At 37.1% G+C, this 13,107-nt stretch overlaps 1 protein-coding gene across 5 annotated transcripts in view; it reads left to right on the top strand.

Annotated features, from left to right (window-relative positions):
* The window catches only part of LOC150075344 (elongation factor 1-delta-like), a 108,425-nt gene extending 104,052 nt beyond the window's left edge, over positions 1–4,373 (top strand). For all 5 annotated transcript variants that reach the window (XM_090389210.1, XM_090389209.1, XM_090389208.1 and 2 more), the window contains one exon: positions 4,286–4,373. In XM_090389210.1, the coding sequence (XP_090245336.1) occupies positions 4,286–4,324 (39 nt within the window). In that variant the 3' untranslated portion in view covers positions 4,325–4,373. The remainder of the gene's footprint in view (positions 1–4,285) is intronic.
* Positions 4,374–13,107: the final 8,734 nt, after the last annotated feature.

The following is a 13,107-nucleotide window of genomic DNA, read 5'->3' as shown; positions in this document are numbered from 1 at the left end:
AAATGTACCTATTATCCTGCAACCCCCCCACTGTGTTCACAAAAAAAAAACAATGGAAAGAAAACAAATGTTTAGTTTGTTTTAGTGCATTGTGTGGATTGTTCTATTCCGTAACATTGCAAAAAGACAAATTTTGTTTCTTTATTTATGTCAGTATTTGTATTAAATTTTTTTTTATAGTAAATATTTTTTTTTGTTTAGAAATTGCAAAAATGATGGGTAAACGCATAAAAGTTGGCATTCAATTGAACAAAAATTTGAAATTATTGAAATGTTTGAAAATGGTACATCAGTTAAATCTTTAATGAACCATTATAACCAAACCATATACTTGACATCATAAAAAATAAAGGGTAACTAAAAGATTTTGTGGGCACATTTGATAGCAAAGGCATGACTATAAGAAAAACAATGTTACAGTCTACATATGAGGTCCTTGACAAGGCAGTGGTGTTGTGGTTTAACTTAATTATATAAAATGGTAGTTTATTTACATTTATACGTATAAAGAAGTATAGCAAATGAAGTAATATAAGCAATAACATCCATCCGACTCAGTCAACAACAATACTGAACAACGCTCAAGACAATATGATGTATATTCCATCTCTCTGCGCAGTCAGAGTGCCTTCCTAAATCCCGCATGTCTTTCAAAGTACGGTAATCAACTGTAAACAGTTTTTTCTTATTTCGATCTGGATTAACAAGGGTTTACTGTACATATTATTATTTGAACCACGTGAAACTGAAATGATACTTTGTTTACTCATATATTACTCTGGACAGCTTCAATCAACATGCAGGAAGTAGTAGGCGCCTCCGTAGCCAGGTGGGAAGGAGCAGCAGTGTGTAGCACACGCTTCTTGATTAGACCGGGGTTCGAGCCCGTCACCACCAAATATGGAGGATGCGGAAAGGTCAGGGAATGATCACCGCATATCCCGGAGCAATATGGTCTTAGTTGCTAATGCTCCTAAATAACAAACAAACAACAACAGCAGGAAGTAGTCATCTCAAACCATCACCTGATCTATATCAGGCACACTAAGTGTTGTGTGTACTCATGATACATGATGCACCATAAGCACACAATGCTTTCATTGGGCAAATATGGAAATAGCATCACCTCCATGTTATAAAACTCTGTTCTCCATAATAGTGTCAATTGTGAGGCATGCTCTGGGGCCAGATTGATTTTTGTGAACTGATTCACTGTTATACTGAATACAGTGATAAATGTAAAAACTTTCCATTACATCACTAGCAATGATGCACCAATGTTTGTTCCTGTACTATAGTACAGGCCCACATATATATCCATCTGAAAAATTCAGCTGTACATCTATGATAACTGATATCTAAATAATTTTGATATCATATACTTGGATTTCAGGAAAGCTTTTGACACTGTTGCGCATGGAAGACTGCTGTACAAATTGGAGCAGAATGGTATTAAGGGTAAGTTGCTACACTGGATAAAAGGGTGATTAAGTGGGAGAAGACAGAGAATGGTAATCAATGGATGCTGCCTTTTGTGGACTAATGTTATTAGTAGAGTCCCGCAGGTTTGGTGTTGGGCCCACTATTGTTTTGTATATTTATCAATTTGATATTGATGAAGGTATATAGGGCTTAGTGTCGAAGTTTGCAGTCATACAAAGGTTGGCAGGGTTGTTAATGACAGTATTGGCAGTGTGCTACTGCAACAGGATCTAGAAAATTTGGGCAGATGGGCTGAGAAGTGGTGACTGAAGTTTTAACATTGACAAATGCAAAGTACTGTATATGGGTAGAAGTAATCACAGAGGAACGTACCAACTGTGTGCTACTACACTTAGGGTGGTAGAAAATGAAAAAGACCTGGGAGTGATTGTGCAGTTAGATATGAAGTTTTCTGGGCAATGCAGATAGGCTGCCAGAGCAGGTCATGGAGTTTTGTCAATGATATACAGGAAGTTTGCTAGCAGGAAAAAGGAGGTGATTATCCCTTTGTATAAGGCAATGGTCAGGCCACGCCTTAAGTACTGCGTACAAGTCTGGAGGCATCATTTTAGGAAGGATGTAGATTTGCTTGAGGGTGTACAGAGGACAACAAGATTGGTGAGGGGAATGAAGGGGTTCTCTTACCAAGAGAGGCTTAAATTCTGCAAACTGCAGCAGCTGGAGACTAGGCACCTGTGAGGTGATCTGATTGAGGTGTATACGGCCTTGAATGGGTTGAGCATGCTGAATTCTGATGGGATTCTTCTTCTTCTTGCTCAGTTTACAAACTTAGAGGGCATAGAATAGATGTGCAGAAATTTGCCTTTAGCCAGTGGGTGGTTAATACCTGGAACAAACTTCCATCTTCTGTTGTCGAAGTTTGATAGCTTATATAAATTCAAAAGGAACTGGGCAAACTTTTAGAGGGAATGGTTGTGTGAATTTTTTTTTTTGGGCTGATGCTGCATAAGCTCATACACTTGCTTTCTTGCATCACATTGCCTCTATTACTATAACTTGGTTTACAAAGAATGACATTGCAAAGATGTCATGGCTAGCCCATAATCACCACTTGAACTTCTCTAAGGATATTTTGGAATGCCATCCAAGGGGTCCTAATCAATAAACCAAAATCCGTTTCTGCGCATGTCACGCTTGTACTGTGGTTGCTGCTAAAAGTGGACTAGCACTCTATCAGAAATAAGATATTTAATGGTTGGTATATTACTAACCCTGTACAATGGTCACTATGTTCTGATACTTTTATTATAACACATCATAAAGTTTCATTATTAACCATCAGCTGGACAAATGGAAAAAATTTGTGAGTTGATGCATTGATGTACAAAGTTTACCATTGAGTTTTTGAATATTGTGCTTTTTTTTTTTATGCTCCTTATTTTGACAGTACAGTAAGGCCCCTGTATCCAAAGGGGATACATTCCAAGACCTACCATAGATATAAGTGAACATCTGCTAACCCCATAGCATATATAAGGCAATTTTATTGTGCATGCATGAGTATAATAAAGTTTAATTCATAAATTAAACACACAGTAAGACATTACCAACATTAAATACGGTAATAATAAAGTACAGCAGACTCTATTTACCAGGACACTTCAAAACTCCAAATAAAAAAAATATATATATCAACCAGAAATCATAAAATTCAAGTAATAACTAGAATAGGTATAAACAGATATTTTGCAAGTTATAAATAAGGGACAAGAACCAGCATTATAAGTCGTCATTGGGAGATGAGTGTACCTATTATCTTGCAACCACTGCTGTCTTCACACCTACCACTGAAAACAAAGAAAATTGAGAACAAATGTTTAATTTGATTTACTTTACTGCGTCTGTCGATTGTTGTGTTCCGTCACACTGCAAAAGGACAAATTTTGTTTTATTTGTCAGGGATGTCAATTTTTAAAATTTTTTTATAGTAACTTTTTTTTTTTTTTGTTTAGAAATCACAAATGATGGGCAAACGCAAGAGTTATGCTTTCAAATTAAACAAAAACTTTGAAATTATTCAAAGTTTGAAAACAGTGCATCCGTAAAATCTCTAAAGAACCATTATAATGTTGGTGACCAAACCATATGCGAAATTTTTAAAAAATAAAGGAAAACATCGCATTAGACACGCAAGTAGTACGTGTTAAGTTTTTTTTCTGTTGTTAACTGCAGGTAACCAAATCGGCGGATACGGGGGCACAACTGTATAGGGAATACAATTGAGGGAAAAGGGTTATTTTGAATTGCAGCAAATTACCCATGATGACAGATTTTTTCCTTATCAAAAAGTGTTCCCCCCCCACACACACACACACACTGATGAAATGAATGTATTAGAATATTGCTTATGCTATTCATATATCTTTAAAAAAAAAACAATTTTAAATGAAATCAGTTGTGCGGAAAACGTTATGCGAACTGGAATTCTGGCATATATGTATACCAACAGTGAGGTCAAAACGATATTGAAGAAATACTGAAATTCATACGATGCTGCCCAGTGGGACCCCCCCCCCCCCAACTGAAATTTCATTAGTGTGCCTGCTTGATGGTTAAAATCCTGACTACTAAAGACTTGTACCCTTTTGTTACTAAATAAAACATCAAATAGTAGTAGATTGAAGAGGGATAGAATATTGTAGTGCTGTTGTTATTGGAAAATATCTAAATTTTTAATATTTCAGAGTATATATACTGATGCAATTATTTTCCTGAAAGTTGATTACCTTTAATCTGTAAATTTTATTTTTATTTTATTATTTTATTTTTTTCCCTTTTTTAGGTTCAGAGTGTAGATGTTGCTGCATTCAACAAAATTTGAGGCCTTACACTGTTTCCTCTAACTATATAATAAAGATTCTTAATTTTCAGTTTAGTTTCTCAGTTCTTACATACATGCAGAGATGGCAGATTCACAAATAGTATCCTTCCAAAATAAAACAAGCAGCCTGTTTTCCACCTGTAAACAAGATATATAAACTCTGATATAAGTTAACATTTAGTTTTATCAAGATAAAATGTTAATCACTTGTTTATTATTTATTTATTATTAATTACTTATTTATTATTAATATATATTGGTTGTTTAATGCAAAATTCCATTTAATTTGATAAAAATAATTCTCAGGAAAATACAAGTTACATTGTATATACATGAATGAAAAATGCACTGCCTGAACTCAAGGTCAAATTTATACTACAATACAAGAAAAAAAAAGTTAAGAATGTACTTCTTCTGTAACGTTGGTTTCAGAGTTTTGAGTTCCTGTAGCTTAAAATGCTCAGTGTTCACCTTAAGCTTCAATAGTCTGTCTGCAACTAGCATTAGTCTATTAGTGACTTGCAATGTCAACAGAGCAATGCAGGCAATCTGTGATGTAGCTAACCACATCATCAAAGTGTGAAATTGATGAAATGGCAGAGTACAATTATGCTGAAATGGATAATGGGCATTTAATGTTTGACCAAGCTTATGTTAATGTATGTGAAGCACATATGCAGCAAGAAACATTTTCTATTAAATTAAATTGCACACCAAAAAAACTTTTTCCACCATACATAGACAATTTAGAGAAAACTGTTCATATAACACTTTGACTGCTGCATCAGACATATATTGCTGACACCCACTGTTTCAGTTGGAGCTGTATAGCACTGATGATTGCTGGAAATTTACATTATTTTTGAAAAGGTGGTTGGTGATACATGTGATGAAATTTGCATGGCACTATGAGAAAAAATAAGCAAGTAACTGGTCATTATTTAAAAATTCTTTATTATTACGAATTTTATAATTACAAAATTATGAAGATTTATGGTGTTGTCCAAACCGCATGAAAGGCTGAATACAATGGGCAAGACGTCGAAACTCTTTCACGTTTCTGCTAGCAACTGATCTTCCTTCCGACTCTCAACAAAACACGCATGTTCTTCTAACTTTCCTGTTGTTTACGTTGAATTTTGTCATTAGTATATGAGTGTTAGCACATTTTGGCTTTTCACGTTTCTCTTTCCGTTATATATTTAGCAAATCCGTAACTACCTCTTCCCAAAAGTTGCTTAATTTTATTTGTTTTCGCATGGCAACTCCTGTATACCACATGTGTTGACAACTGATATACCAAGTATATATTCTATTGCTCGTTTCTGGTACCACTTTACCACATTTCTTAGCATTGTGATCAGATCAATGCCTACTTTTCCCTTATATGCTAGAATAGGAAGTGGTTGTTTGGCTTCTTTTCACCTTCCTTTACTGGTGGAGGGTCCATCAACCATTTCTGGGGCATGCTTTGTTAATAGTCTCAAATCTCGAGCATCTCGCCTGGGATATTTCTTCAAATATCCCAGTCAGGATCTTTCTCCAAATTATTCTGAGTAATTTGGTTCAGTCTGTTTTCCACTTGTTCTTTAATGTCTAATTACAGACAGAAGGTAGTCACGATTTTGAAATCTATTTACCAATATTTTTATTTCGGTGTTTAAAGCCTATTCAGATGAAGAATATTTTAATGTATTTAGGAATTCGTTTAACATGATCGACCTTTTATACGTGAAGGGATGGTAGCTGTTATAATGTAAAAACATACCAGTGTTGGTAGGTTTCCTATATATTTTAAACAGAATATCATTCATGTTACGAGTAAAGGTAAAATTTAATGACCTGTTGTCTATATTCTCAGTTTCTACGGTAAACTGTAGCCTTGGGTAGATATTGTTGAAAGTGTAAGATTCCTTGTATAGTAGTAGCATGTGTTGCAAGAAAGCAAGTGTATGAGCTTATGCATCAGCCAAAAAAAAATTACAACACAATCCCCTCTAAATGTTTGTCCAGTTCCTTAAATTTATTTAACCTATCAACTTCCACAACAGATGGAAGTTTGTTCCAGCAATTAACCACCCGCTGGCTAGAGGCAATTTTACGCACATCTATTCTACATCTGTCTTTCCTCAATTTCAATTTATGCCCCCTTAGGTTCATAACCTGAACAAGTGGAAGGATCCAATCAGAATTCAGTGTGCTCAACCCATTCAAGACCTTATACACCTCAATCAGATCACCGCACAGGTGCTTAGTCTCCAGCCACTACAATTTGCAGAACTTAAGCCTCTTGATAAGAGGATCCCTTCATTCCTCTCACAAATCTTGTTGCCCTTCTCTGTACATGCTCAAGCAAATCTACATCCTTCCTAAAATTAGGCCTCCAGACCTGTACGCAGTACTCAAGGCGTGGCCTGACCATTGCCTTATACAGAGGGATAATCACCTCCTTTTCCCTGCTAGCAAAATTCCTAAATATCATTGACAAAACCCCATGACCTGCCCTGGCAGCCTGTCTGCATTGCTCAGAAAACTTCATATCTGACTGCACAATTACTCCCAGGTCTTTTTCATTTTGTACCACCTTAAGTGTAGTACCACACAGTTGGTACGTTTCTCTTGGGTTACTTCTACCCATATGCAGTACTTTGCATTTGTCAAGGTTAACTTCAGTTGCCACTTCTTAGCCCATCTACCCAAATTTTCTAGATCCTGCTGCAGTAGCACACTGCCATTACTGTCATTAACAACCCTGCCAAACTTTGTATCATCTGCAAACTTCGACACTAAGCCTGATATACCTTCATCAATATCATTGATAAATATACAAAACAACAGTGGACCCAACATCGAACCCTGTGGGACTTCACTAATAACATTAGTCCACGAAGAGCAGCACCCATTGATTACCACCCTCTGTCTTCTCCCACTCAACCATCCTTTTATCCATTGTAGCAACTTACCCTTAATACCATTCTGCTCCAGTGTGTACAGTAGTCCATGCACAACAGTGTCAAAAGCTTTCCTGAAATCAAGTATATGATATCAAAATTATTTTTTGCATCCAGTTCCTTTGTAACCACATCATAACCAATTAAATTTGTCAGACAAGACTTCCCCTTAACAAACTCATGCTGTGTCTGAATTATTGCTGCAGTCTTGTCTAGATGATCCTGCAATGCATCTTTAACCAGTGACTCCTTTATTTTACCATGAACAGAAGTTAAACTAACTGGTCTGTAATTACTCGTTTCACCTTTTGATCCCCCTTTGCGAGTTGGGGACACATTTGCACTTCTCCAGTCTGTGGGGACCTTCCCTGAGTTCAAGGATGCTCTCATAATTATGTCTAAGGGTTTGCTTACTTCCTTTGCTGCCTCCTTTAATATAACTGGATAGATCCCATCCACCCCATGTTCCTTTCTCATGTTTAACTTCAACAATTTCTCCTCCACTTTGTTTTCAGTTATTACAAAATCATTAACTACTCTGTTACAATTTGATAAACTTGTGGCATTTTCAAACCTTAACTCCTCGTGTGAATGTAGATGCAAAATACTCATTCAGTTTGTTTGCTATCTGAGTAGGATCATCAAAAGTTGAACCATCGATATCAAGTGGACCAATCAGATTCATCCCCTTCCTCTTAGAGTTTATATAAGTAAAGAAACCCTTGCTGTTTTTCTTAGCATCCTTTGCCAAAGATTTCTTGTAATCTGCCTTTGCCTGCCTAACCTTTGTGACCTGATTACAGACTAGCTTATATATATAGTAGAGGCTGTTATACAAAAGATGACATCTAGATATCTGCCTAATGTGTGATCCTATGGAAAAAAAGGTGATAAATGTAACTGTTCAGTTCTAGACAAAAAAATATCCTCCACGAGGCAACTGAGATTTAGACCCATCGGTAATTGAAAATTCTGTTTGTAAATATTATTTTGGAATGTGATGTAGTTCGCTTCAATTAAAAAATTTATCAATCAAAAATTAATTTAGTGGGAAATTTTGAATGGCTTATTGGGAAGGAGTTTTTACTCAACATTTCCCATATGATATAACATGTATTCTACATTCACATTAGTGTAACGTATCTTATTAAAAATGCATCAGAATTTTTTATACCAAAATTTATAGCCTGTCTAAGAAGTTTTACTATATTACACTGTATAGGTGGTAGTAGTAGTAGTAGTGGCATGTGATGCAAAACAGCAAGTGTATGAGCTTATGCAGCTTAACCAAAAAAAAAAAAAAAAAATCACACCATTCCCTCCAAATGCCTGCCCAGTTCCTCCTTAAATTTATTCAACCTATCAACTTCCACGACAGATGGAAGTTTGTTCCAGCAATTAACCACCCGCTGGCTAAAGGCAAATTTCCGCACATCTATTCTACATCTGTCCTTTCTTAATTTGAATTTATGCCCCCTTAGGTTCGTAATCTGAACAAGTGGAAGGATCCCATCAGAATTCAGCATGCTCAACCCATTCAAGGCCTTATACACCTCAATCAGATCACTGCGCAGGTGCCTAGTCTCCAGCCACTGCAATTTGCAGAACTTAAGCCTCTCTTGATAAAACGATCCCTTCATTCCCCTCACCAATCTTGTTGCCCTTCTCTGTACACGCTCAAGTAAATCTACATCCTTCCTAAAATGAGGCCACCAGACCTGTATGCAGTACTCAAGGTGTGGCCTGACCATTGCCTTATACAGGCAATGGTCAGGTTTACAGTATATGGGTGTGGAACGAGTTCTAAGGCTCATACTGAAGAAATATGGACAACAGGTACAATAAAGAATGTGCCCACCATTTGTTTGGAAAAAAAATTAGTTACAAAATTTGTTACTGTATGGCGCATAACTATCTTAGTTGCGATTATGCAAATAGCTACGTTATTTACATATTCCTAAGTTTATTGCCACAGTGCCACTACTCAGCTCTACTGTACTGTATAAAAGCAAAGCAGTCTTCAAAATCATACAGTATATGTTTACCTGTTCTACAGTAGCAATGCCAACAATGTTGCAGGAAAAGGCGTTATTAGTGAAGCTGTACAATTAGAACAGCAACAATGCAACTGCGGCTATCATAAAATTCGGGCGTCAGAAGGCCTACGTGGACTCATGACTGTGCTGTCTGCAAAATGATTGCGAAATTTGAGCGACAGGACATCTTGGTGTTCAACCACGTAGAGGTCAAAAACAAGTGGACTCCTCTCGCGTTGAAGATGTGGCTATGGCTGCATGTCGTGAATTTATCAAGTCAATCTCCATGTAGCACAAGCGTGCCAGCTGTTTCTCGTGAAGTGGATATGCCTCATTCCACTGTAAGGCTAGTAATGTGCTATCTGTTGCGGTACTATCCTTACAAGATGCACATGCTAAAGCAACGTAATGCAGATATTCCTTTCACATATGCGCTTCAGTTTCTGGCGCGAATGACAGTGGATATCACTTAGCCATGGCGCATCCTTTGGAGTGATGAAGCCCGCTTCTGCTTAAACAGATAAGTGAATATGCACAACTGTCACATTTGGGCAACAGAAATGTGTGTTATCCAAGAGGTCCCGTTGCATTCTCCAAAAGTGATAGTGTGGTGTGCATTTACGGCCACATTCAAGATTGGCCATATTTTTTTGAACAGATAACACCGACTGGACCCCCGTACGTGTTCCGTCACTGGACAGCAGCCGGGTGGGTAAAGTGCCTGCCTGCAACCTAAAGGTCACGCTTTCGAATCCTGCCTCAGGCTTGGATCAGAGTACTGCAAAAATCTTGGGAGGTGCATTATGGTCACAGAAGCCGGTGCGCCAACAACTAACAAAACTGGACAGCGATATGAAATTAGGCAAATTTCGCAATACCAGAGCTGCAACAACATGGGTACCTTCAGCATACCATATTCATGCAAGATGGTGTGCCACCCCACATCCACCATTGTGTCCAAAGATTGCTAAGGCAACACTTTACAGACGAACGGGTCATCAGCCATTGTTTCCAGACACCTCGGCCACCCCGATCACCGGACCTCACCCCATGTGACTTCAGGTTGTGGGTTTTTTTTTGATGAACCAGGTGTATCGGGAAGGATGTCAAACTCTGGCAGATCTGAAGGACAGCTTTAGACATGTGCTGGCTATTCCAGTTGACATGCTACATTCTGCTGTAGAAAATGCTGTTCTTCAAATGGAAACTGTTGTTGACGAAAATGGAGGCCACATTGAACAATTGTAGCGCTGATTTTTTTTCCCAATAAATGGTGAGCGCATTCTTTATTGTACCTGTTGTCCAAATTTCTCTTCAGTACGATCCTTAGAACTCGGGATCCTTAGGGATACTTTAATTTTAACAACCCTTTTTATATATTGTATATGGCTAAGGACGAGAAAGCTGAATGTTTGTATGAGACTATTGGACATTTGGTTATGTTTGCATTATGTAGCTTAATTTGACCAAAAAGTGTTGGAATATATGTTCTGGCTTTTAAATCTTTGAGTTGGACCATAGAAATGTAATCCTTCTGGCATAAGTTTAACGATTTGTTATATTAGTTCACCAGATTCAGAAACAAGTCTGCTAATTTCTTGATTGGTAGAAGTTGTCAGAAATTACGGTATTTAATTTATGCAATCTATTTAATCAATTATTATGACAGTGTCCCCTTTATCAGCACGTATAATGATGTCATTATTTATTCTGAAGTCATGTAATGCTGAAAGTTTGTACTTATTAAGTTTAGGAAGGAGTGGAATTTTTGGATTATTAAACACCTGATTTATCTGCTGGATGAATGTCTTTTTGTGCCATGTTTCGAAGACAGAATTTGACATCTACGCCTAACTGTCTGCGCGGGTAGCACCATCCTCCCCACACTGGGTGGAAAAGGCCTGGTTCGAATCCCGTCGATGACGCGAGGAACTTTGAACTTTTTTCACTGTGTGGCTGAGTTACTGGGTCTCAGGCGTAGATAGCAAGGTTCCCCCAAAACGGGGGAACCTTGGTCACAAATCGACCAGTGAACATGCAATTTACAGACACAATACATATATGGGTATATAGAAGAAATTCTATATACCCATATATATTAGTCACCCACTGGGTGACTAATAAAATAACTTGAATCTATGACTAACTGTTTCATTAAGGGTTACTTGGAGATAAATTGTAATTTAACCCATTTGATAAAAGTGAAACTTAGTTTTGAGTCAAATTAAATGAAGAGAGGTTGGTTACAGCTGGATGATCTAATGTAGACAGATCTAAAGGGATGTTCATTATAGATACTATGCAAGTAGCCAAATTTCTGAGAAATTGCATTAAGTTTTTGCGGTGTCGGTTTATGATTTCCGTTGCTAAAGCGTCAAGGCAGAACTCTCATAAATTCAACAGTTTATTTTAAGTTTACTATCCTGTGATCACGACCAAATTCGAAAAGTCCGGTTCACTTAAGGAAAGTAAAAATTTTTTTAGAATTTGAGGACATTCAGAAGTTATTTGTGTTCATTTTTAATTTATAGACAATGTCTTTTCTTACTCGTTGACATTCGTTGCAGTTCTGATGTATTTTGCTGAAAGGTTTAGAGCTCTTGAACCATGGATTCTGGGTGCATTGGATCACTAATGTTTTGCCTCCGACTGTTAGAATTCATTTAGTTATATTAAAATTCATTTAATTCAAGGAGAGTGTTAGTAAAGAAACGTCCTGAACGCATATATCGAAATAATTCCCCTCATTATTTTATAAATTAATAATTAATTTAACTGAGCCTTGATGCTCTTTTATTTACTAATTATATTTAGTTCTGTACACATGTATGCTTATTGTAAAACAGTTTCCACTCTGCTCCCTTTCGCTTATAACGTAGGGTTTTGATTTCAGTCCTGTTGATGACGAGAGGAACAGGGTATTTCACTCGCAGAAGTAGTTTTTTAATACTAAGCTAATTAGAAAAGTTACCAAGCTTTATACACAACACAATTTACAGACTACCTCCAAGAAGCAACATGACAAGTCTCTGGGGAAATATAATCAATCGATACTAACTTCAAATTCATTTTTAATAAGAGCATTGATTAAATTATTCATAAACTAAGATTACGACAATCTACCAGTGAGATATGAAAGAGTTTTAAGATTCTAAGCTCTCTGTCCAAGGTTTACAAACATTTAAATGTGGCAGATAGTAGCAGGTTAGGATTAAAAGTTTCCCTTGTGGCGGGAGACGAGTTAGGCGATCGATTATTTTCTGAAACTCTCATTATCAACGTTTGATGTGATTCAGTCTGAGGGCTCGTCAGACTGGGCGACGTATTTCTGAATCCGACCGTACAAATCGATCAATCTGTAGAGAACGTTTCGTTTCGGCAGAAGGTAATTTTAATTGGGGTCTGAATTGTAAGGGGAAACGAAACATGTAAGAAAACCAAATGGCAAATAACCACACCAGTGCAAAAAATTGAGGCTGTAACAAACAATTTAACTGCTCATAATGGTACTAGTGGGTGCTGTTGTTGGATTTTAGGTACATCAACAACTTAGGCCATATTGCGCCGTATAAAATATTCGTATGTCTGTACATTCCTTGTGTTCTGTGATCGATTTACTGTTTGCTGGACGAAAAACCTGTTTCCAGGATAAAACACTATTCTACCCTTGCCTGAGACCGACTAATTCAGACACGTTGTGAAAAGGCCCATAAAAATTCCTCGCATCATTGTCAAGATTCGAACTCAGGTCTGTTTCGGTGTGGGGAGAATGGTTATTATACCTGGAGCAGGGATG

Source organism: Mastigoproctus giganteus, chromosome 14 (genome assembly GCF_048544385.1).
Source record: "Mastigoproctus giganteus isolate SK-2022 chromosome 14, ASM4854438v1, whole genome shotgun sequence".
In the NCBI taxonomy this organism is placed as follows: domain Eukaryota; kingdom Metazoa; phylum Arthropoda; class Arachnida; order Uropygi; family Thelyphonidae; genus Mastigoproctus; species Mastigoproctus giganteus.
This window is presented reverse-complemented; position numbering and strand designations above follow the sequence as displayed.